Source organism: Struthio camelus, chromosome 19 (genome assembly GCF_040807025.1).
Source record: "Struthio camelus isolate bStrCam1 chromosome 19, bStrCam1.hap1, whole genome shotgun sequence".
In the NCBI taxonomy this organism is placed as follows: Eukaryota; Metazoa; Chordata; class Aves; order Struthioniformes; family Struthionidae; genus Struthio; species Struthio camelus.
In genome coordinates, this window is record NC_090960.1 from 5407781 (window position 1) to 5433367 (window position 25587).

A 25587-nucleotide genomic window follows, 5' to 3' on the forward strand; every position below is an offset into this window, starting at 1 on the left:
TTGCAGTTTCTCCTTGCAGTGAGAGCTGCTACCAATCAATTACAGTATAGGCATCAAGTATTCCAGTGTTTGGGATTTTTTCAGGCTCCTATATATAGTTTTTGGCTAAGAGCCACACCTAGTTCTGAAAGGGTCAAACCAACAACATACGAGGTGACTCCTCTACCACTGAGACTTGAATCTCTGGTTCTGGATGCTTCAAGTCAGATGTTTTAAACAGATTCAAGACACACAAATTCCAGACAAAAACTTGACATCATTTCACATCTGTGCAGCAAAAAAAAAGTTGTTCTTCAGTTCATGCTGTAAAGGAAACCATCTATGAGAACTCACCTCTGCCATGAGACAATTTAATTTTAAGTCGCATAAATAAGAAATATGGCAAGGCATTAGGATAGTAAAGTTTGAATTTAAACGTTTGGCTTCAAGTGCTAAGAATAACACAGCTTCATACTCCATTACTGAAAGACCACTGGATTTATGGTAGGAGCTCATTTTGCACTATTACTCTGATTACCCCAAGCAATTGCAATAGGCTGAGATGTCGAAGAATCATATTTATAATCTGTTGCTGCCAAGACAGATTGCTTCTGTTTGATAAGTCTGCCACTACTCTTGGGATGTGTAGCTGCACTGAAAAATAAGAGGTAAAACCATGGTGGAGGCTTCCCATTCTGCAAGGCAGACACGCATTTGCTCAATTTTAGTAAGAGCAATTTGTTTTAAAGAAAAGTGTAGCTGGTAGCTGAAGACCAATAAAACTTTCATGATGTGTGGTGAGCAACAGAATCAGTTTGTTATTAAGAGATGCTGCGAAAGTATGCATAGCAGAATGCCTTATCAGAAACAGATACAGCTGCTCCTGTGATGATACACGCTTGACACTGTCTAAGTGTGGATAATGCTAATGATGTGCTAAGAGAGTTCAGCAGCATTGGAAGATTTCTCTGTATCTGTTCACGTATACACCCTAATATCCATCAAGGATATGATTTGGGCCCTGATCTGTAAGATGCTCCGTATAAGGGCTTTAAGGTGTCCACAGACTACAGGGTACCCCAGAGAGTTTGATTCAGCCATGACTTTGCAGGGCTGGACTTCTAAGATAGGAATACATGAAGCAGTTCCCACCAAGTGAGCAAGGATGAGCGCTCCCAAGGCATCAGCTCTCTCTGGTAACTGACAACATGCACACGCTGTCCCCGGCAGTAGAGGAGACGTAGCTGCCCCCTCCTTCACTGAGGGCACTGCCCACTGCCTCCTCTTTACCATGGGCAAGGGCACACAGTCATTTACAGAATAGATGATGTTCTCCTAGATGACACCTATCCCTTCCTGATTCTGTTTTGTCCATTTGTGCACATCTTTAGACTGTGAATTACAGAGAATTACTGGAAAATTTACAAAGCTTGTGTCTTATTGAACCCAGGACCCAGTTTGCTAGAGCACTTCCTAGACAAGGAAACCTCTGCTGTAGACTCTAGTGTCTACATATTGGTGTATTAACTTCCCTTCAGGGCTTTCCATTGCCTTCTCTTCAAATACATTAGTGTCACCTGGGAAGGTATCTCCATGAACATGGACTGAGAGCAGCTTCTCACTGTAATTTCACATCATTATACACTGTCCTCAGCTGCCATAAACTTTAATTCAAATTGCTGTGGTGTCACACTCTTGCATCATAACAGCTTCATAATAGTCTCATTGTAGCAGACTCTCCAGAGACGACTCCAGGAATCACACTACAATCACAGTGACATTCACCCTGTCCCTGAAGCGGAGCCACTGGATTGTGATAGCACCCTTGCACTTCGTTAAGGGACAGAGGTGTGTGGAAGAGTCCAGACTGGAATGTTTTGCTATGGGAAGCTGGAAAATTAATCAGCAGCAAAACTGCTAAAGTTTCTCTTCACTGTTTGCTTCTCTGCCTTTTGGCTAAGCCTAATAGCACAATAGCATCTCCGTCTTCCGCCAGGGACTTTTTGCTTCCTTGCAAAAGAGACGGTTGGGTCTGGTTGGTCTCTAGCTCCCAGGCTCCTTAACAGGTCCAATCTAAAATTAACCCTTTTCATTCCAATACAAGGCCCCCAAGTACTTTGGGAACATGAATTAACTATATCCTTGCAGCTACCTCAAGAAGAGTATAATGCTCTTAAGTTTTCTTGTAAAGAAACTAAAGCCCGGGGAATCTCTAACAGCTGCAGAACCAGGATGTAGGAACTCTAGCGTTGCTTATCATTGATACACGAGAGGCACAAGAAGCAAAAATGTACTTCTCAGAGTTGCCCTACTCTCACCAGCCATGTTACCTTCTGTCCCAGATCAAGTCTGATTAGGTTGCTACAGCGAGCAAGAACAAACCAGCTAAATCAAGAGTAACACATGGCCAGGAACATTCAACCCTTGCTGAAGGGGTCACCCAGCAACCCTCACTACTCAGAAACACAAACCCGTCTCTGGATTGTTTATTTTATTGCTTAATGCCTAACAGACAGAAAAAGGAAAGCCAAGGAAGGACTGGTAGGGATCATAATGTTTTATGTCTAAAATAACCAGAAAAGCATATTGCTGCTTACTTGCAAATATATTATCTTTGATCATTACATTTCCTGCAACCAGAGAAACATTGCTGGAACTACAGTGGGTATTTTTAAGAAATATGCACATACCTTTGATAGCAAACACTCCATGACAGAAGTCCTTAAAACTGATTCTTCCCAAATCATTTGGGTCCAAGTACTTGGCCAATTTTTCCACCTAAAAAACAAAGATCATAACATATTTGTTGAGCTTGGTGAGTCAGTTTTCTCTCCACTGGTCAATAGCTTCCACAAAAGACCCCATGTCAAAGAGTATCTGCAATGTTCATTTTGAATCAGCTAACAAAACAGTTCTGCGAGGAGAAATCGTGTCCCACAGTTGGATTCTCTGGTGTCCAGTAAGGCGCATGCTCTGACCAAAACTTCTGCAGCTGGGACACAACACCACTCTCCGGTGCAGATCTCAGGAGTTCAGTAAGGGGTGAATCTGCGGCATCTTAGAGAAGGGGCCTAATAGCACCTCCTTCCCTGGGGACCACCTGTTGTGTATGCAGCCTGAAGGAACTTAAAACCTTCACAGTCTCCACCACTCTTATTAAAAGTTGTTGGGGAAGAAGGGACAGACAAAGATGTGCACAACACATGGCAGTCTCATTCTCTGAAGAATTCAGACTAAAGGAGTGAAAATTCATTAGGCGCTTGGGATAAAACAAAAACTCCCCTGCCATGCTAGAAAAATGCAAGAATATTAACAACATGCAAAGATTCCTGTGGTGAGAGACTGGTTCTGTTCAGTACAGTATGCAAACAAGCAACCTTCTCATTGCTTACAATCTCAGCCTCATAGTTCAGCATTTCTGAACACTATCCACCATAAAACGAGATTGCACTGAATTTAAACACAGTCACCAAATCGGCATTTGCCCTGAAGGAGGTCTGGCAGGTTTTTCAGGAGGGTTTTGAGGAAGAAAAGCGCTCTAGAAGGGAGAAGCTGTTGTGTGTTGTGGTGTCTGGAATGAAGGAAGAGAGGAGGACATCTCAGAAGCGAGTAGCTGAAGGGGGAGAATAAGGAGAGAGGCAGAGCAGTCCAGTGAGGTGGGCACTGTGTTGGGACGCCCCAGCTGGCTGCTGTCCCCCCGGTCACGGATGTGCTGCGTGACTCTGAACACGTGCCCTCACCCCTCTGTGCCTTCGCCTGTGGTACCTGGTGGGGAGCGCTCTCCGAGGCAGAGGCAGCCTCTCGCTGCTCGTAGGCACGCGTGCAGGCAGCTGCGGCACAACGCTGACCTTGAGAGAGGCCCTCCAGACACCCTGGAGGATAAACAAGTGTAGGAGGCAAGGACAGAGGCACGTAGGATGCCGCACAATCCTGGTGACTACATCGCGAGCTCAGATACGTCAGTCGGAGCAGCAACAAAAGCCCAGCTGGAAGGATATGCAGCAAATGAATCCGGATGACCCAGTTTCTCAATTATTATTATTATTTTTTTATACACGCTGACAAACACCTAGCAGTTTCTTAAAGCCCTCCAGACAATGCATAAATGTGTGCACATGACACCTCTTCCTTCAGATCCTCTCTGTGCTTAGAGCCAGTAAATGCCACGGCCACCTAAAGGCCTCACTGAGAACAAGCAAATGTAGAACTAACAAAGGTGTGGGGATGGTGAGACGGCCCTTCCCCACGACTTCCCCGTGGAGCAGCACCTCCTGCTCCCTATGGTGCCCTTTCTGTCCTTTTAGGCTCAGCAACACCCCACTGAGCAGTGTGTGAGTTCAGCAAAGCTCTTCAGTCAGTGTTTGACTTCTGAGCCAAACAAGGGCCCTGAAATAGTTTTAATAGCATTACCGTGAATAGTGCCATATGTCCTCAACGGCTATACCTGTGAACAGACAGATGAATGAGTCTGCTTGCTGCACAGAGTTCAGGTAATCATGCAGCATGCTCTGCAGACCTCAGTGCAAGATGGACATTCCCTGTTTAAGGAATTTAATGAGAGCTTTTCTTCGTTACAAGCCTACAAGCTCCTCTTATTGCAGACCTTAAGCAAGAAAACTCTCTCCATCACACAAATCTATTTATGTCTAGCCTGCAGTTGAAAGTCATCAGTCCCAAACTCCTCAACAGAAGGAGCAGAGAGGGGAAGATGGAGAAGAAGAGAATCTGTGATTTGCCTCAGTCACAGAGAGAGAGCTGAACCCAGAGCGTGAGAAAGATCCATAATGCCTTGGGCCAAGGGCATGGATACTGTCCTATGCTGAAACCACAAGCCAAATGGCCAAACACAGATGAGAAACTGAGAAACTTTTTAGTCACATGTAAAATTCTCTGCTGAATGAGAAAGAAACAATTTGATCCTTACATTGAATCCTTTCCCCTCTCCCTTTCTTAGAAAAGGTCATCTTATGTAGGCAGGGCAGATAAGGAGCTGCAGGATGAGCTCGGAGCCCCTGACAAGTTAGAAATCTCCCTGTGGCTTTCTTATTGCAGAAGTCGTTGACCAGGCAAGCGCGGCCCCGTCCGGTGGCAGAGCCAGAACCATGGACAGCACAGGGGAAAGGCGCCCGCCGCGTCCGCCGGGGCTCGCCCGCGCCCCACGACCGGGACCTGGAACCGTTCTGCGAGCACGGCACAGAGCTGGCGGTTAAGGCTCCTGGAGAGAGAAACGAGTGTGTGAGTCACTGCGTAACTCCTGTGAAATGGGGCAAGTATTATTTCTAGGATTAATAAGCAGCTTCAGCTCTTCAAGGCTCTCAGGCAGAAGATACGATAAGAGAGCAAAAGGCAATAGGACTGAGTCAACAGAGCGGCAGGCTGGGGGTGACGCTTCGCAGCTCTGCCGCTTACTGTTGTGTAACCTTGTGCAACTCATTTAACTTCCCCACACCTCTGGTTTGCATCTGTACACTGAACAGAGCAGTGATACTGCTGCAGAGATACCAGGCAATGAAAACCACAATGCAAGCGTGGTTGTCACCAGAAACCGATGTTACAGGAATCTCAGTAACATAACGCGATCAATCAACTGCTTTACGTTAACAAACACTCAAAAGAGGACTCGAAGAATCTAAACACAGGAATAGAAGGAGACAATCCTGGTAGCTTTTGCTACACTAGGATGAAGACTGGACACCACCACTGACAAAGCAGTAAATTAACTGTACAGGGGATAGCAAGAAAGGAAGATGGAAAATAACATTCCCACCAAGTCTTGAGATGTTTTATTCTAGCCTGGAGGGGAGAACCACAGGATATCCCTCATGAGCAACTCTGATCTCTGTTCAGATACAGATTTTAAGTATCATCCTCTCTACACATAAATTCCATCATCAGTTTTATTCTGCATCGTCAAAAGACAAGATTCACATTTTACATTCAAAAAATCATGGGACCTTCCTTCCCACTGATCTTCTGGTTAATTCACTGCTTGATTTTAGCTCTGATTTTAGAGACACTCAAAAGAAAGAACAAACTAACTCCTGCATTTTGAGGGCTGGCTGTTATCTGGGTCAGGTAGGCGAGAAGCAATACCTGGATTTTTACATTGACATCACATATTGCAAATACATGAAATACAGCTCTCAGTATACAAAACACACAAGTAAGAGATCAAGTAGAACCCATGAGTAACATCATACAGACAGCCCCTACCTGAAGCAGTTCCCTACGGACACCGACTGCTGGGCTGGAGACCCTGCCCTGTAATCACAAACACAACCCTGGTCTAAGAAACATGTCACTAATTAACCAGTCAAAGACACGTGCGTTGACCTGCTGCCGTTCCAGTCAAGTTTACTGCCACATAGCACAAGTCCCTGGAAATACTATCCCCTACCTAAAATATTTCAGACCTGTGAAGAGCCTCCTCCCTTTGATGAACAAGGAATGAACTTAAAAAGATGAACACAATTGAGGGTACTGTTAGAAAAAGGTAGCAGGATATAGGCACTTTTGAACTGAACAAATCAGCTCCTTACTGGCTTTTCTTACTGCAGGTTTCCAGAGCTGAAATGTTACAGCTGTCAGCTATTGTCAAACTCACGATTAAATTCCTACAGCTGGTATCACAAGTGATTAGCATAGCCCCACTGATTTATACCAGCCGAAGATACATTTTTGTTTACAAAAAATTGCCACTTCACCAGAAACTGCAGTGTGGATTTAATGCATAGAAGATCAGGAAGATCAGCTGGAAATCCTTCCTGAAACCAATTAAGTAGAGACACCCGTGACCTAGGAAAGCTGGGTCAGCTATCCCTGCTCACCTTCACAAACAGCACAGATGTTACAGCAAGAGAAGCAGCAGTAGCAGAAATTCCTTTTTTCAGACTCTCATTTTTGGGTGCATTCAAAACAGCTTAATCAGACAAGCCACTGAGGCTTGCAGCAGCAAGATTTTACAGCTGAAAATCTTCCTGACCACTGTAGCAGCTGAAACACGTGGCAGATGTGTCAGCTGGTGTAAGTCAGCCTCGTCCCAAAGACTTTGATGAAAAAGTGCCTGGTCACTAGCTGAGCATGTATGCCCTTACAGATACAGCAACAAAATCTAATCAGACACCAGTCTTTCAGGTTACGAGATCAGCCTGTAACTCTCTTTGACAAATAGCAAGCTCCCATCATTGCAATCTAAGTAAATACCATTTCTGAAGCTTGTAGGGTTGCTTTGGAGAATCCTATCTCCTGTAGGCCTGTTGCTGGCAGGCATCAAACTGTGTTTTAGGCTTTAACGTATAGATTTCTGCAGCCAGCTGGGAAGCCTCTGCACAGTTTAGTATTGTGCTATAACACAGTAGTGTCACTGGGTGTTCCCAGTGACTTTGGCGCAGTAGGTTTGTTTCTGAAAGTTGATCCAATGATTTTAGTGGCCTGTTTCTTGGTCTCAATGACATTTTTAAATCAAATCAAAGACTGTATATGCATGGGTATGTGTGTTGCAAAGTAGCAGAGAATACACACATATTTAAGTTTAAGTAATGTCTTAACAGGAAATGAAATTATCACCTGAGCAAAGTGCTTCAGTCTCCCAAATCCAATTTTGCGGGTTTTCCATTAATTTTTTGAAAGGAAACAACTAACATCAGCGCAGGAGAGATCAAGAAATTACAAAATAGCCTGATGGAATTTAGGCTGCTACTGTTCACATCTTAGCCAGTGCTAGTCAGCACAGCTCACAGCACGCGCCAGGGGCGCTGTGAGGATTTCAGTCAGCTGGGACTATATTTAGGTGGATACGTACAAAAGAGTTTGTGCATTAATACACACATATGCCCTTACACAAGTCACTGTCTGTTTGTACTGAGCTTTGAGCCTCTAGTGCACACAGTCATGCCATTTTTACCAGCAACTTGCTAGTATAAGACTGTGAAGCTCTTTGCTACAGGGACTGCCTTTTCTGGGACATCCAAGAGAGGCCATCAGATGAGGCGTCTTGGTGGGGTTGCAACACACTGAGAGCCAATGTTTGGCATAAGCAGCTCTTCTCAATTAATTACTTGAATTAAGGTACTACTGAAGGTAATACTTAATTTTAAGCTTGATTTTCAGGCCACGGCTTGAACTATGTCATTCCAGCTACCCCTAAATCCTCTCCGCTGTCTATACTGTCAACCGCCCTTCTGCTGCTCTTTGTAGAAAAATAACGTCCTATCCTCTTTCTTCTCAGAGGGAGTTGGCTCGCAACAATTAATCAGAGCTTGTGGTGCTTATTTATTGCCCTGGGAAAGGTTAAGCGCCTGTCAGTCCAGCAGCCAGGCTGCATGACATTACAGCCTTTTTTGTAGTCAATGGCCCCACCGGCTTACAGACGTAATGCTCTGCTGGCAAACACAGCAGCAGCCTCTCAGCCCCGTTAACGGAAAGAGCAAGGCAGCCCGTTTTGGCATGAGTGGATTAAGCAGACTGTGCTGACCCCACTGCAGGGGACACAGGATTGTGAAACCAACTGAGGCCAAAATTCAGTGCCGAGATGACCATATGGTTGTCACAACACCTGCTGGTAGCGCAGGGAACGCTCCAGAGCCAAACACCACAAGCCATCCAATGTCTTGGGCTGAGGACAGACCCTCTCTCTGCACTGCTGCACAGAGCAGTCCCCCCCCACCAAAGCAGGACAGCACAGGCAAGGTCTGGATTGCAAACCATATCTTCATTGTAGGAAATGAAGGACGAGGACAGAAAAAATTAGCTGGAGGCTCAATAATCCTGCCAGTTTTCCTGGCAGCTGCAAGGGTCTATCTAATGAGCCCCTCAGCAGACAGCCAATAGTCTCAGAGAGAGGGTATAAATCTTTTTTGCTTTGGGAAACAATTGGAGAAAATCAAACGCTCTGTCCCTATTGTTTAACTGGCTCGGATGAATGGGTGATTATCCCTTCAGTGCAAACATATTTCTCCATTGTAATAAGAGGTCACTTCAGGCAAGGCATTCGCCTTCTCTCCATTGTGTTTCCCAGCTCTACTGACTGCGTGGCCAAGTGATGTTTGCCTCTTGCTGCTTTTGGAAGCATAAAAGAAGGCTAGGAACACCTTAAAGAGTCTCTGCAATTAAGATAAAGGCTTTATGAAAGAAAAGAGATAAGGTCCAGAGTGAAAGAAGGATTCTGGAATTAAAACTCACCAAGGCAGAGGCGCATATTAATGAGCAGGACTTAGCAGTACAAAGCAGTGGACAACAAGGTGAGAGGATTTTCTTCCACCAGAGCTCCCCTGGTTCAAAATACAAGCTCTGGGCGCGACAGAGAAGGGAATGGCCGAGGCAGGCAGCCAGACTAAGTCATGAATCAGTAAGGGCTGGATTCTCGGCTCTACCCCTGTGAACAAATGATTTACAATCCAGCCCTATTCAGAGGCTGAAAACAGGGAGGAGACACTCAAGCAGCAAATCTGCCAAATGAAACCTTCCCCATACAAGAAGAGAGAGAAATAACTGAGTCAAAAAGCTTAACGCTTAGAGACGTAGACCGCTGCCGAACTGTCCATTAGCTACCAGAAGGCATGACACAGCCGAGCCCAGCCGCAGGAGGAGAGCAGGGGCGAAATCCTGGCGTCAGCGGAGCCAGGGGAGAAACCCACAGTCACGCCTGGGGGTCACTCAAAGATTTACCTGCAAGGGTTTTAAATCTAATAAGCACTGTGCTATTTTTGTGCCTGCAGATACCATCAGCTGTGCTCATTTCCTTCAGCAGGGGTTTCAGACAGAGTGTCCTGCTGCACAACCCTGAAATCTAAAGTCTTCAAAAGGCCTGGTGTTTGTGCTGAATTCAAAGCGTCCTAAAAATTGCAGGGGAAGGAGGGCATTTTTCTTTGAACTCCATCTAGTCATTTTGTTCGAACTCTTACAAGCGGAGCGAAGCAGGCAGAGGCAGTCAGCTTGCTGAAATATTACCACCCTTTCTGATTTTTGTGCTGTTAGGGTACTTGGAAAAGATTTGACTTTCGGCAAAGTCACCCAACTCGGCAACTAGGAAACACGTTTGCTCAGTTTATTCAGCCCAGAGTCTCTAGTTGTGTTAGCTAGAAGGAGCCTCTAACTGTCGGGGGCAGCTTTGCATTTAATGCAGAGGAGAACGCTCCGTTTCCCAGCTCTGCTGCAGCGCAGGTATGAAAGTCGCCCTCCAAATTCCCACAGTCCCACGAGACAGCCCGCCACGGGCTGCCTCAGCCATGACCGCAGAAAGGAAATCCCGAGGATGCTGCCGAGTCCTCTGCAGCCATACAGCCTGGGACAAAATTCGCTTTTAAATCAGAGCAACCCATGGGCTGCCGACAGGGCAAAACGGGAGCCTGCGACTAAGGCAGAAGGAGAGCTCGGGGCCTGTCGCAGGCAGATACCAGGGTGCGCAGGGCAGTGAAGTCACTGCAGTCTGCTGCTCAGACTAGGAACAAGGGCAACGTTTGTCAGTCCCCGCTGGGCTAGTTCCCCACTGCCGTCCCAGGGCTCACGGTGCCCCGGAGCATGACTACACGCTCTGTGTGACCGGGCGGCTGCATGACGGTTGACAGAAGAAGGGAAAGGATTTTTGTAGCCGAGGGAGCGGAGGAAGAGGACAGAAGAGGATAGGTCACCGACAAACCTCGGATGAGATTTACTGAAAGTGATCTCTTCTTGCAATTGCCTTCAGCTCACCAGCACCTCCCAGCACTCCTGGCCAGCTCATACTGACAGTGCCAAAGCAGCTAGGTTTTTACTCCAGCAAAGATTTTGTGACTGGAACCTGAATCCTGCTGCCATCTCCAGGCAGGGAGAAACTCAGAGCTCGGCTGACCTCATTTATTTTTCTTACAAATCTGGCCAGTAAAGGAGATTTCATTAATACAAAGAAAATCTGTTAGATTTAGCTGTAATTGACTTCTGAGGGAGCCCATACAGGCTCCATCCACCAAATGCTTACAGCAGGATGCAGTCACAGCCAGAAGATGCCATCTGAAATAAGCAAGTACTCTCAGCAGTTTGCCTTCATACTGCAGGCGTCGGAGAGCACGTCTCGCCCTGCAGCGCGAGCAGGAGCACCTGGGAGAACGGCGAGACGAGCACTCGCAGAAAAGGTCAGGCTCCACCGCGGCAGCGACACTTGGGCAGGATCTCCTGAAGCAGAAGCATTTGAGAGAAGCGTCTGAAAACTTCCAGCAAAAGGAGATTAAATATGTAAATGCTGCAGGATGGAATTAGAGAGGTTCCCACAGGATTTAGAGAGGGAGCAGCAGAGCTGTGCTCACTCTGATTTTAACGGACTGGCCTTTTCCAAATCTAAGGAAGAGACATAGGTTTTTTTTGCCCTCCTCTCTTTACAGACAACAGTAGTTCATAGGCTTTGCTTTCTCCTTGCTTATAAAAATCCCCCAAATGATGACTCTAACTATTAATTAGTTCTCCCTAAAGGGATACTACTCAGAACAACCTGCCCTACAAGAGCTGCACTGGTTAATCGGTACTCGGGGGACCGGTCAGTGGGGGACACCAGCATTTTTGGAGGGATTGGTAGGATCGGTCCTTGCCCAAAGCTATTCTGCGTTTGCATCCACAGACTGCAAGTAAATATAAAACCATGATGATGAAATTTGCAGTTGACAGGATGATAAATAACAACAACTCAGGCAGTCCCACACTCTTCTGGATCACTTCATAAGTGAAGCCCATACAAACACAATGGGTTTTAAACACTGTCATGCAAGGTCACAAAACAAAAAAGGATACCAAAAAAAAAAAAAGGAAAAGAAGTAACACAGTCTGCACATAGAGGGAGGAAGACTCTGGAAGTTCTGGAGAGCTGGGATTTATGGGTTCGGGGGAGAGGAATGAGGTTTCTCTGTGATGTTCTGGCAATTCTCGCAAGGGGAGCAGGATGAGGGGAATTATTTTACACTGCGTTGGAGAGACCAATGCTGCTACAGTTGTGGTAACCACTTTTGAAAGAGACGCTGAAAACCCAGACAGGATGCAGAGAGCAGACATAACTTTCAAGGACTATGGAAAATGCCTTATACAATCAACCTTTCTGGGTTCTTCCTGCTTAATTTGGCAAAAGGGAGACTAAGTGGTAATCTGTTTACTGGGTATAAAGACCTTTGCGAACAGGAAACTGTAGGTTCTGAAGGCCTCTCTAGTCTAGCAGAGGAAAGCCATCAAGAACCATTAGCTACAAATTAAAACTAAACAAATGCAATTTAGAAATAAGGCTCAAATGTATACGAGTGTGTGTGTTTACCCATCAGAACTAGAAGAAGGAACTAGTGGCTTCCCTATCAGCTGAGGTCTTTTGAGAAGACAACTAGATATATCTGGAAGGTTTGCCTAACCTGGAGTAAGTGGGTTAAAAGCTGTGCTTTCACCCTTTCAGGTCATCCCAGTAGATGACTCAGTGCTCTCCCCAAACCTGACTCTCAAGTATGTGATGTGAAGGGCTGCCTGCCTGGCCCATCCGTAAGGTGGGGGAGGCCAGCACTCAGGAATCACGAGGCCAGCAAACAAAGTCTGCCCCTGCCAGCCTGTTCCGGCAGGCTGTGTACTGTAAATAATTCATGCCACTGCAAACAGCATCATGAATTTCCATCAGATGCTGTCTGATCCCAAAACATGCAGGAACATACATCATTGCTGGAAACAATGGCTTTGAATTTGCTTTGAATTTTGATTTCAAGCATCAGTCATTTCCCCTTGGTGCTTTATCAGCAGGCTTCAAGCCTGCAAGTTGGCTTGCCTGTAAGTCTTGTGTTAACAGAAACTATTGTCTCAGTTTCTGCTTTAATCAGGGACACCCAATTCACCAACTAGAAGTCAGGTCTTGGGACCGTATCCTAAATGAGGTAAGGAAATTGGTTGACCCATCTTGGCCTTGACTTTGAGCAAATTACTAAATCTGTCAAATTCATAATCCACTAATGGCTCCAATGCAAAAATCTAACTGACTTTAAGAGAGTCTACTCACTGCCCTTTCCTGGCTTGGCACCAAGCCCTGAAAGGACATGGAACTGCATCTTCTTCCAAATATGAACTGGGTCCATGGGGACTCAGTCCAACTGGACAAAAATACCCAACATTAACCCAGATGGAGAAAACATCCACAATGTTGCTGCATTTTGCTGAGTGTGTGAAACGTACTAGTGAATTATAAACCCACGGTGGGAAAGAGGTGGTTTCAGAGGTGCTGCAGGTGGCTGAGTGCATTCAAAGGAAAGGAAAAGCTTGCGGTGTTCATGTGTTATTAATGCCCTGAGTGAGCATTACCTCCACTCAGGTGGGCGACAGATGAGGAACGCAGTTCAGCCACAGAAGCAGGAAGGGGGAGCGACGCGGCTCTGCAGCACAGATGGGCAGTCAGCTGCTAACCCGAAATGCGAGGACCACAAGCGCTCCGAGTATGCTGAGCCACACTGCCTGCTCCTGGAAGAGGCTTTGGGGCACTTTCCAAAAGGGAGAAAGAGGATAGGAGGAAAGTAAACTGCCTCTTCTCACCCCAAGGGAGCCGTGAGGGCTGGAGCTACGGGATCAAGGCTGCAGCTTCCAGGGCGGGAGGGTTTACAGCACTGTTTCGACTGGGAGAGCCTCGCTGCTGGGGGAGGTGATGGCATCCAGAGACCAAGGGACTGCGGGACGGGAATGAGGACTGCAGGTTTACCAGTAGCAGGCTGTTACCAGTAACTGGCTCCCTCTGCCCCTCAGCTTCCCCTTCTCCCACTGGGCAGATCTTCACCATCATCTTGTTTTCTTATTCTGTTGAATAGCATTTTATTAGCTCCTGATAGTAAAAGATTGAGCCATACGGTACTGCACAGAGAGAACACATTAGGGACAGATTTGTTTAAAATACTTCTAATATGGAAATAAGCTATTAAGAGAACATAATACTCCATGAACCTTGTTAAATATTGTGTGCTTGTGACAGAAATCCAAGCAGTGCCAGGAAAACTGATACTATGACTCCCGTTTCCCTGTTCTCCATTGAGAAAGCATTTGCAGCTTTTACTATACCTGATGATAGAAACCTAATTTGGAATGGCAACAAATACAATTTTTGACATATTATATGCCCAGATTTTACAATTAACATCTTTGGATTTTCAACCATAGCAGAGACCCAGAAGTTACTAGCTCCAAGGAATCACTTCTCTTACACCATTTACCTCCCTAGCTAACCTCTGCACTTACAGCACAAAACATCTTACGAGTACAGAAAATCACTGGCAAACTTCGAAAGAGCTCTGAATCTGACGACACATGGAAAAGTACCACTGTCTGCCCTCTTAGGAGGAAGTGGGATCGAGAAGTTTTCAGAGCTTCCTCAGAGCGCACATCCCAAAGAGACTGCTCGCAGTTACAAACACTACTTTCACCCATCCCATCTGCAATTCAGAGACCACTGAAATCCTGGCGAGTTTTTCCTCTGCCATCTACACCTTTGGACCAGGCCTCCATGGCATGCCAAGGTAAATGTATCAACTGTTTATATGGACAACACCACTAGGACAGTATTTCTCATTTATTTTGTCCCTTCTAATACAACGTAGCAGCTGGCAGTGAGCAGACACCAGAATCACATGACCAACACCTCTCTAGAGACTCCTCCACCATCCATCATCCCCTACGTGAGAACCTCTCGTTCAAAGTTACTTAAACAAACCTGAACAGGAGTCCGTCCTCCTCCTCCTCTCTGATGCGGTGTTGCAAAACAAGACACTTGGCTAGGCTCACCAATCTTGTAACAGTCTACGGGGAATCCCACGTAGTCTGCAGCACCATGGGAACAGAGAGCAACCCTAAAAATATGCCAGAGCCATCTGTTCACTCTACTGGGATTTTTTTCTTGTGTTGCTCTGGAAACAACGGGTTAATGCGTTGAACCGTTTTCCTAAAACCAATGATTCACTCATTTGCTAAAATAAGCAGGGCTGCGTTAACACCTTCTCCTCCACTTCTACCAGAGCTGAAACCAAGGCTTTCTCAAAACAAGGCTGCTAGCAAAAGCCGAAATGAGGCACGGCCCATTATCGTCTCATTCATTAGCGTGAGACAAATATAGCATAAAACCGCCAGATCTCAAGAGACACAGCAGGCGACTGGTCATGCGGGTTTGAGGGCACGCTTTGCCCTCAAACAACAAGGAGAAAAACGTTCAGGTAACATCATGTTTATCTACAAGTGACGCAGCATGGATTCACTATCAGAGAAAATATTCTTCCCCTCTGCAGCTTGCGGCGCGTGTGATCGTTCCTGTCGGGGCATAAAGGGAATTTACACAGAACAATGCTCTTCAGGGCTTCCAGTTGTGAGGCGTCAGCCAAATGGGATCTACTCCAGGAGTAATTATCATTTTTAAAGTAAAAGGGGAGAGAGGTGGGGAACACAGTGCCAAACGATCAGCCAACGCTTTCTCAGCTCCTTCCTTGCCGACACCTCCGTCGTCACACTGCAACCGAGGCGTTGTCACGTGCCAAGGACAAGCACAACGGCAGAGAGCAGCAGGAGGAGGCTGGAGAAGGTGGCGGCAGCAGAGCACGTCTAACCTGTACCTGGGAGGTCCCAGCGCGCACCTCACGTATCCCCCTGCGCCAGCTCCGCTTGCTTGTGTGAAACCACAGTTCCCAAAGCCATACGTACAGAAGCTGCAAGAAACACCCCAAACCAGACGCTAAAGCTAACGGCACTGCTGCGAGCGCGCTCCAAAACCCAGGCGGTCACTCGCGACTGCACGGCTGACGCAGAGCAGAACAAGGCGCCGCTCTGCCAGCCGCATTACGTGCTGTTTGCTCATCTCCGACTCACAGCGCAAAATACACGGTTCAGAGCGACAACAGCCTCAACTCCTGAGACACCATGTTACCCGCTTTTGTCAGTAACACCCTTACAGGTTGGATTTCTAGCCTCAAAGATACAAAGCAAGTATTAAACTTGGTCACTTCTCTTTACCACCTGCTTTCCTGGCTACTTTCCTTGCTGCACAAAAGCAACCAGAACAGGTCTCCCAAAATCACTTTTAAGCCCAGCTGTTAGAAGGGAAAGTGTGTGGCCTCTGGCAAGCCCACAGGTACGGGGCACGAAACATAGGCCCCGAGATCTGATCTCAAATGCAAAAGCCCGAACAGCAGCCCTGAAATTAAATGGAATGAAAGAAATTTCATGGCACGTTAATGCGCTGCCGGAAATCCTGGGAGGAATGACTTTTGGAGGAATGCAGCACAGGGAGACAGACATTAGTTAAGATGACAAACATCAGGCAGAAAGGTGTAATTAAAGCGACAATCTTCCACTTGGCTGAGGAGGAAGACGTTTAACCTTTCAGAGAAGCGTGGCCAGGAGATGAAGCCCGTCCCCGATGAAGCCCGTCCCCAAAGAAAGAGAGGAGGCAACGCGCAGCAAGTACCACCCGCCACGGCGGAACGGTTGACAAGTCTGAAACGAGGTGGACAGCTCCGAACAGCAGCCGACGCTGCTGACGTCAAGCCGAGGGAAGCACGGACGAGCGGGCCGCGCAAGCAGAGGCAGCGCATGAACCACGGCTGCTCACGCTGAGAGAGGAGAGCAGCGACCCCAGCACGAGCAAAGCCACCGGCGGCTGACGAAGGCGGCTGTCCCCGCTGCATCAGCTCCCCGCCCAGACCAGCAGCGGGGTGGAAATTAGCCTTTTCTCTTGACCCTAATAAAGTCGGCAGCGTTACTCTAACTCCCCCCTGCCCTGGTGTGACTGTCAGCTCCACATAACGTAGGAGCGCCCCTCAGATCTCCCTCTCCTGAAACACCATGAGCAATTCCCCATATGGAAATGCATCATTACAATTGCAAAGGAGGAAATGCCCACTGTACAGAATGACACATGGAAATCCGCGTTTCCCTTTGATCCACACTAGGAAAGACATTAGAAGGAATGATAATGAGACAGGTTTTTTGTGTCAAAATGGATAAACGAAATACACAGCCTGCGTGCGAAGAAAACGCATACCCTTTGCAGCCTTAGAAGTTGTGCAAGCGAGCTTCATGTTACAACGCTGCCTATACTCCCCATCCCTATTCGTCACTCCAGGCTTGCTGATACTAGGGTTCCTTAATGGTTGGGAGGCTGAAAGGACACAAAAGACAAAGCATAATACAAAGAAAAAAGCAATAAATGTGCACAGCTATAATGGAATTGTACCTCTCTATTTTAAAAATGTACCAAATCCAACTATTATCAGTTAGTGCTGGTATTGTAAGAATCTCAGTGAGGGACTGGGCTCAGTAGTCTCAGCTCACTGCACACATTATTTAAACGATAATATCTGATCCAAAGACAATTTTCTCTGCTGGCATGTGACTTTATCTCCTCTTCTTATCCAGAAACAGATGGACTGTAAAGAGTGCTGGGCCCAGGGACCAAGCAGGAATGGCAGATTTTGCAACAGAGATTCAGCTAATGAGAAAACTGTACTCTCAGAAACGCAAGCTGCAGTGTGGCATCGCTGCATACAGTACCAGGGTGCTCGCGTGTGCCTGTGCCCATGCCAACACGCTGGGCTGCTCTCTCTTCGTTGTGCATCAGGTGTGCTGTCCCTAGGATCATCCCATCGAGGACACCAGCTGGCTAGAGCATCCAGCTTTTAGCTAAAAGTGAACAGAGAGATATATATATATATATATTTTTAATCTCTCTGTCTACCTTTTATTTAGTGCAGAAAGAAACCAGGCCTGACAGCGGAGCAAATAACAAACAGGAACAGTGCAGCACTTCATGAGCCAGAGGTCAGCCGACATGCATTAGCCCTGTGCTCGCACCACCCTCTGGTCTCCACCAGGAAGGTAAGAGTGGATCTGCGATGACCTCCATCAGCTGAAAATCTCACCTCACAGGCTCAGATAAGCTGATCATTGTTTCCAGTCCAGCTATCAACCAAGATAATAGTCATTAGAGAGGCATCCCTGCCCACGTGTACACGGGACTGTGACCATTCATGCCTGTAGGCAGAGAAGTCCGTGGGGCTGTTCATGTTGTGTGAAATTGCCTCCTTCTAAAGCCTTTTCAGAAGCTAGTGTTTCAGTCTTGCTCATTTCCACTGCTGCCTTTTTCACCCAGCTTTTAGTAGGGATGTAACTTGGGTTTTCTAACCTCTTGCTTAAGGTGTATATATTTATCATCTTTCAGTGCTATACATTGATTTATTTCTTGTATCTGTTGATATTTTGACACTGTTGTATCAGTATGTTGATTTATTTTTATCCACATTAAAATCAAATCGACAACTTGACCAAAAACATTTTGATTTCTCTAGCTAATATGTGTTGTCTGTAGGTATTGCAACAACGTATCAGCATGGAGACCACACAGTGAAAAGGAATTGCTTGGAAAGCTAAACCAACTAACCATTTCATTATGAAACTGGAACAGGCAGTGTTTACGGCGAATCAGAAGAGCTTCTCCTGAGACAAACCCCCAGAAATGAGGTAAGAACTGTCCACCGAGCCCGTATTGCTGTCGAGGATGTAGAACATCCCTCACCCGCTGCCTCCTAATCACAGCATGAGCAGTCCTGCTTTGGAGCACCTGCCCAAGGGGAGAGAGGAATAGCTTATCCTTTTTCCTGAGATCTTACCCCACTTCCAGGTATAATATGTACAGTAAAACATTTTTGCTAAGCTAGCTGTGTTTCTTTAAAAATCAGAGCAGACAACGACACCCCTTCTTGACCTTTCAGTTCACAGACTTTAAACTGATAGCTGTGAAGAGAAGAAAAAGCTCCCGACAATTTATTGATCCCCTGTGAAATCTCTAAATAGGCAAAAGCCGATTACTGTGTTCTTGCCAGACCTTTCCCACAGTGCAGCTTCTCTCAGAGACTCAGAGCTGCTGCTGCTGCCTTCTCTTACCCTGCTAAAAACTGTGCATATATCCGTTTTCCTCCAGCATGAAGATGCCTTGTAGGAGTTACAGCCACGAGTTGAGACAACGCAGAAATCACAATAGATTTATACGGCAAGGCCCTCACCCAACCACATATCACTGCCCCATGCTGGATCTGAAAGCCTGGCCGCCGCAAATCCATAGACGTGTACCAGCCACAAGAAACCACCAGGTACTCTTTATGCGTTGCTGGGGCACAGTTTCCAGCGTGTGTTATCTGCAAGTTCTCAGGAGATAATTCAGTAACAAGGACATAATTCACTCTTCAGTAACAAGGATGAACAAAGTTCTGTAGCAAAGGCACGTGTGTGAAAGGCAACGCGAGGTGGGATGCTGAGCACCTGAAAGAAGAAAAGAAGTCTTAGATCACTTCTACCTAGACAACTTTAACAGGGAATTCTCACTAGGCAATGTGTAATAATTATCTTCTCCATTATGGAGTAAAGTAGGTAGTTTCATGGTCTGTAACCATCTCGGGTTAAAAAGATCAACATTTTCACATCAGCATAGCAACTGCTGCATCTAGCTGACACCGCTGATTGTCTGGCTATGAAGCTGGTCTATGAAGGCTACCCAAAGAGAGGGCTAATGGACCAATTCCGCCTAATGTGCTGATGGACTGGGTGTCTTAAGTGGGACCTAACATCTATATGAAGGATCCAGCTCTGGGAGGCGAGGAACCTCAGGGCTGCAGCTTGGTCAGCATCTAAGAGAAAACGCCAAAAGGAAAATTAAGCACCCAAAAATGGTACTGGTGACTTAATTCTTGAGATTGTGCCCTCTGGGCAGCAGGGTGGCACTCTTACCCCCGGCCTGCAGTTCCTCACACGGCTGTCTGGCCTGCTAAACAGCGAGCAGCTGCCATGTTCCTGACTGCTACTGGCTTTTGGCCAGGATCCCATGCATTTTTTCTAAGAGTAGGAATAACAACCTCGCAGACAAGGTGTACAGATAATACAGAGATGGGCACCCTGACAACGCTGACTCTTGGAGGGACCAGAGAGAAACACAATGTCCTGGACAATCTGCCCTGTGTTTCCTACCAGCTGGACGATCCTCCTCAGTTCTCCGCATAAGCTGCTGCGGGGTGGAGCTGTACTGCCTGCCAACTGCAGGAAATGTGGAGTGGTTCTGGAAGTGCTAGGTGGTGTTGTGGGAGCAGTTTAGATGAAAGATGATCTAGAACAGGGTAATATTATTGCCATCTAAGAGGATACATCTAAGCTGAGTCACCAAGAAAAGTTGCACCTGATGACAGCTCAGCCTTGCCATTCACCCTAGATGTGAAGGCAGATCTCTCACAAATCAAGACTGCACGCGTTTTTATTAAGTAACCAAGTACTGCTTGGGTAGGAAAGCAGTGGGGAAGGCACCATGCAGCCACAGAGCCCTTCCTCCACCACATCATTAAGGGCTTACATCACACCAGACAGGGCTAATAAGGGAAGGGAAGTAGGGGAACAGCTCCCTTAGCACCATACTAAATCTGACCTTGAACAAAACCAGAAGCAATGGACTTGATGTAGGAACCACTTGTCCTATATTATACGATGAAAGTCATGCTAGATGAACTTAATGGTCTTAAAAATCTATGAATCACCAACACCACCGGGAAGTGTTTAACTCTGAAACGTGCTTTTGCAATAAATTTTTATGCCTTGGCAAATAACACTTAGCCCCTTAGTAGAGAGATGCTGGAAGGTATCACCACAACGTAGGACTTAAATCTAATTTGTCTCATACCAGGACTTCTGCCTTCTCTGGACAGATATCACTTTTCAGTGACCACTGTCATTCAGATATGGGTATATCTCTGGCGATGGGAGGCCCAGGAGTCTGGGCTTCCTAAAATACAGGATATATACCACCTTCACTGGTTCAGAACAAACCTCTTTAGAGTCAGATTCGTCAATGCCTCATTAAGCAGGACCACTACAAAAGAAAAATGGTTTTACCCTTCGCTGTAATAGGAATCCCTCTTTAAGGGGACCATCAGGGAAGCATTGCAAATGCCTTTCAAACAGACCTACCAAGCAGAGCCTACCCAGCACAAGTCTCTGTGCAGAAATCCTTGGCCTCCTGCCGAACCATCCCTGTTAAACAGGGGCGCCTCATTTCCCTCTGGTACAACATCAGCACAGCTCTTTGATGCAGTCTGGGTCCACCAGTGTGACCAGGGGAAGCACCAAGACTCTGTGAAAAGGAGTATTTTGTCAATGAAAAACAAAGCACTGTCTTTCCAGCCAGCAATCAGAGCGCCACGCGCTGGCAAAGGAGACAGTTCCCCTGATCCAGGGTGTTTTGTCTCTTGATGATAAACTCTGGTGGCTAAATTGCTTCTGGCTCCCATCATGTGTCTCATTGCTCCCTGTTTATTTACACTGGTGCACTGGTGAGAATTATGGAAAGCTGCAATAACTGAATTGCTGCCATGCTTGCAGATAGCAATGGCAAGCCTGCCGTCTTGTAACAGCTGCTGCCCAGGCACTTGCTTTGTCTGGGGTATAAATGAACAAATCATACTTATACAAAAGAAGATTCTTAGCAACAGCCTGGTGCACACAGCCCCAGCCAAAGGTCAATCTTCATGCCAACAAAACAGAAGGTAACATTCATAAAAAGGGAAGAGATATTAGAAGGTAATATTTGTGTCCTAACTACTATCAATTTTACAGAATCAGGGAGAACAAAGGACTCAGGAAGACGAATTACAAGTGCTGAGCTCAAGAGAAGCTGCAGAGTTTTACTCTGAAAAACCTTCCACCAGTGAACTCGGCCTAAAGCTGCGCAAAACCAAGGGATCCTTGCAGGTCTGCTCACTGCGGGGGATGCTGTGGGTCAGGGAATTAAGCAAGTGCTGCCCACCCTACCAGCTCCTTCAGTGTCAGCACCAGGTAAGACTGCCAAATCTTTGATGGATTAAGACCTCCGCAAGTCTTGACTGCCCAGGTAGGGCGCACAGGCCGTATCCACGAGGCCTGAGACCCAGCGAGAGGCAAAGAGCCAGGAGAGGCAGGACAGACGCACAGTAACACAAGCGTAGCCCCGGTAGGACCACATGGCATGGGACCAAAGCTCAAGGAAGTCAACAGGAACCTTTCCACTGACCTGGTGCTTCCAGGACCTGAATACCTTTTGGTTAGCGTGTAGGATCAGCAGCTAGGATAAGCCAATTAATAGCAAGCCCTTTTCACCCTTGGCCAAGCTTCTCACAAGCAGCAGCACTCAGCAAGGGTGAGACTTACTTAGGGATTTGACAGAGATCAGCAGCTCTATGGAGCTCTGCCAGAAGTTTTGCCCTGTATCGGGAAGAAACTGCAAACTGCAGACTCACTTTTTTTCAGTGAGTCTGAGAAACTGTTTATTTGCTCATGATTTTGTATTGTTTCTCTTGGCACTGGAAAAACCTTTCCTTATAACATGGTCAATCCCATTCCTAGGACGTCTCATTCCTGCATTAGCTCTGTAAGTACATTTTACTTTCTAGTGTACCTGACTTATCAGAGTAAACTCTAGCCTTTTTCATCTGGTTTTCAGGTGTCCTCCCACGCCTGTATTCCAGGACCAAACACTCAGCTGATTCAAACAGGAATGCCTATGCTTGCTCCAAAAGCTGCGTAGGCCAATAATATTTTGCTATTTGTACTACATGGGCTTTTAATTTAAGGATATAAATTTAGTGCTAATACAAGGTGATGAATTCAAGCCTTGCAGATCAAAGCCTTAAGAGTATCTGCGGATCGGGTGCAGACATCAGCCTTGCAAGGTTTCTCACCCTAACACAGCACCTCTGAGACGTGGTCTGACGGTTCATTTTCTGCTTGGATACTCAACATATTGACAGCAAGGGGAATCTGCAGCAGCCACAGCTAGACCCAAGCTGCAGGCTAGTGCCTAAGACAGACTAGACAATCTGTCGCTCCTTGAATAAATTATCAGCTCGGAGAAGAACATAATATGACGCTATTCTCCAAAAATCACTCTCTTACTGTCGCCCTTTCATGATAGTTTAAGCTGCATACAGCGAGTGCTCATCTGTGGAAGTGTGCAAACACAGCGGAGGCATTTACTGCCCCAGGCTCTTCCTCCTTTATCACTCAAGCTACGGCAACACCAGCAACTTCTCTGCAGAAGAGACAAGCAGCACTGCTAAAGTTACAGAACGCCATAAAGCTGCCCCTGGAGGGAAGGTGAGGCTCCGAAGCTTGCAGAGCAAAGGGATGGGAAGGGAAGTGGGGGCAGCTCTTCCTGAAAGGCACAGAAATGCAACGTGCAGTCAGACCTCGTCTGCGCTAGCACAGCCTCTCTTTGAAGCAGACAAGCATCCCTACAGCAGGGTGATCCCAGCTCCTGCAGTATGTGACACTGGAAAAGAGTCTCCAGAGAATAAGTTCCCTCTACAAATCCTGATGTTTCTTCTCCTTGTCCAACCTGGATTTAGCAATACACCTCTGTCATCTACAGAAAGAGACTATTTTTCCAGAATGCCTCTGCTATCCATTATGTAGATGGCAAGGAAAAATAGGAGAGGAGATATTTTCACATCGATGTGGTGTAAGTTTAAACTAATTTCAACTGGGGAAGGTTTGGGGGAAATCAACAAATGGGGTGTTTGTACTGCCTCCCACAGATGGCTCCTTTTTCCAGGGGAGGAAAAGCAGCATCTCCAGCCTTCCTCTGTAGCTACTCTATAGAAACAGGCCCTTCCAGAACCAGACTCCCCAGCCTGAAAAGCCTCTGTTCATAATGCTTTTTTGTGGCCTGGAACAGTCCCCTGAAATCCCATGCTGCTGCCCTCACTAAAGCAAAACTCTCAAACTGCACATGTAACGTCTAATGACAAGGATGGAAAAAAGCCTGCTTCTTGTCTGAAAGGCCATGGCTTAGCCTGGATAGGAGCTGCTGGCCCTGCTCCAGTGTGAGTGTAACTACTATAAAGGGAATTCTGCCTGAATAAAGAGCTGCAGATTGAACTCCAAGGGGAAGCCAACTCACAGTGTATGAGCACTTTAAAGGAGGTCAGATGTTAGGTACATACTCGATTAAGAAAGGAGGGCAGGTAATTAGTAAGGCTAATTCTGTGCTGAAATGGTCAGGGATGGCACACACGCAGAGATATCCCAGCTCCTTCTTCCATGCAAAATTAGCTTCAGTTCCTGGAAGAGTAGTTCAGCTTTCAGAAGACCTGGATGAAACGTGTCCATTCCTCAAATCCCCAGGACAGTGAAAATAAGTACATAGAGACTGAGACGTTGAGATACTAAGGCAATGAATCCGTACGTGTGTGCACGCATAGGTTTGTATCTATTAAAGTAAGTACTTGTGGCAATTACTGCAATCCAAGAACCTCTGAGAGATCAAGCAAGTCCTTCTCTGCCTGTAGATCTATTCTTAAAATAGGTCCAGAGCGAAAAGAATCTCATTACTGAAAAATCAGATCAAATCTTACTCTGCTTCAGGGCCTGGAATAATATTACAGTGGGTAGCTGGCACGTACCATGGACGTATGAAAAGAAGTGAGTGCTTTATACAGCGTTACATAAAACCTACCAGAAACACCAAGCCTGGCTGGTTTTTACCTATTTGGCCTGCTCTCTCATCTACTGCAACACTGACAGCTCTGACACCTGACATGCAGAGATGGAGAGACACTAAAAATAACCAGCACAGGGAAAGAGAAGCAGAGAGGGATGGAGAAATTAAGACTGGGTAGCAGCTCACAGCTCCCAAGGAACGCTTGGTTATAATACTGCTCCATTAGCCACCCTGTGCTCCCTAACATATTGGTGGCAGTCCATTTACAGAAATTTAACATGGCCTCAATGCACACGCATGGCATGCACGCAGTGATTGTTTCAGTTTAAGGGCAGGCCAGGAATGGGCATGAATCAGCCTAAAGAGAGCTCTGACACAAGATGAAATCTAGCTGCCAGTTAACTGATGTAGGACATCTCCCTGCCATCAGGTCAAACTTACGCAGCTGCTAATTCAGTAACAGGAATCCAGTCCCCAGCCCATTTAGCTAGAGAAGCCTCTTACATGAGCTGTAAAATTGGATTAAAAAAAAAAAAAAACTTGCATGTTGTCCTTTGCTTTGCCAGGACAAACCTTGCTGCTGAAACTGATGGAAAATCATATTCGTATATGCAGGCTGACTTTCTCTGCTGGTCTGTTACCCCAGAGCTCAGGTTTGAGTCACAGGATCCTGTCACAAGTGGAGCAACACAGCACAGAGAAAGGAGTCAGGCTAGATGGGGCAGATCTCCTCCAGCCATCTGCTAGACTGAGCCCTGAAACATAACAACAAAACTCCCAACACTGTGTGCAATTACATCAAAGGCTAGAGCCAACAGTTGGCTAGCTAAGATAAGAAAGAGCAGGAAAAAAACAAATTTATTTCCTCGCCTATTACCAAAGGTTTTCTCCAACTCCCTGTGTTATTTCCCCCCCAGTGAAAGCATTCAGAGCTATGCTGGGGTAGTGGAGGATAGACAGCCTGTAGCTCTTTCATATAATTATCAGTTGTCATCTCATCTAAAAGATGAGCCAGAAAGGCCCCTGCTGCGTCAGATGTACAATTAACTTGTTCTTCTCTAGCAGGGGCACTGCATGAGTGGAACAGTTTAGGGGCTTTTCTTTCTACTCCAAAAAACACCCAACAAAGCTGCGCTCTCAGTTCA

General features: G+C 46.4%; 1 protein-coding gene across 5 annotated transcripts in view; it reads right to left on the reverse strand.

Moving 5' to 3' along the window:
- Positions 1–25587, reverse strand: part of RAB11FIP4 (RAB11 family interacting protein 4) — a 126334-nt gene that overhangs the window by 76866 nt on the left and 23881 nt on the right. For all 5 annotated transcript variants that reach the window (XR_011135518.1, XR_011135516.1, XR_011135517.1 and 2 more), the window contains exon 2: positions 2670–2757. Coding sequence is in view for 2 of the 5 variants with exons in the window: in XM_068913836.1 (XP_068769937.1) it covers positions 2670–2757 (88 nt within the window). In the remaining 3 variants the exon portion in view is untranslated. The remainder of the gene's footprint in view (positions 1–2669; positions 2758–25587) is intronic.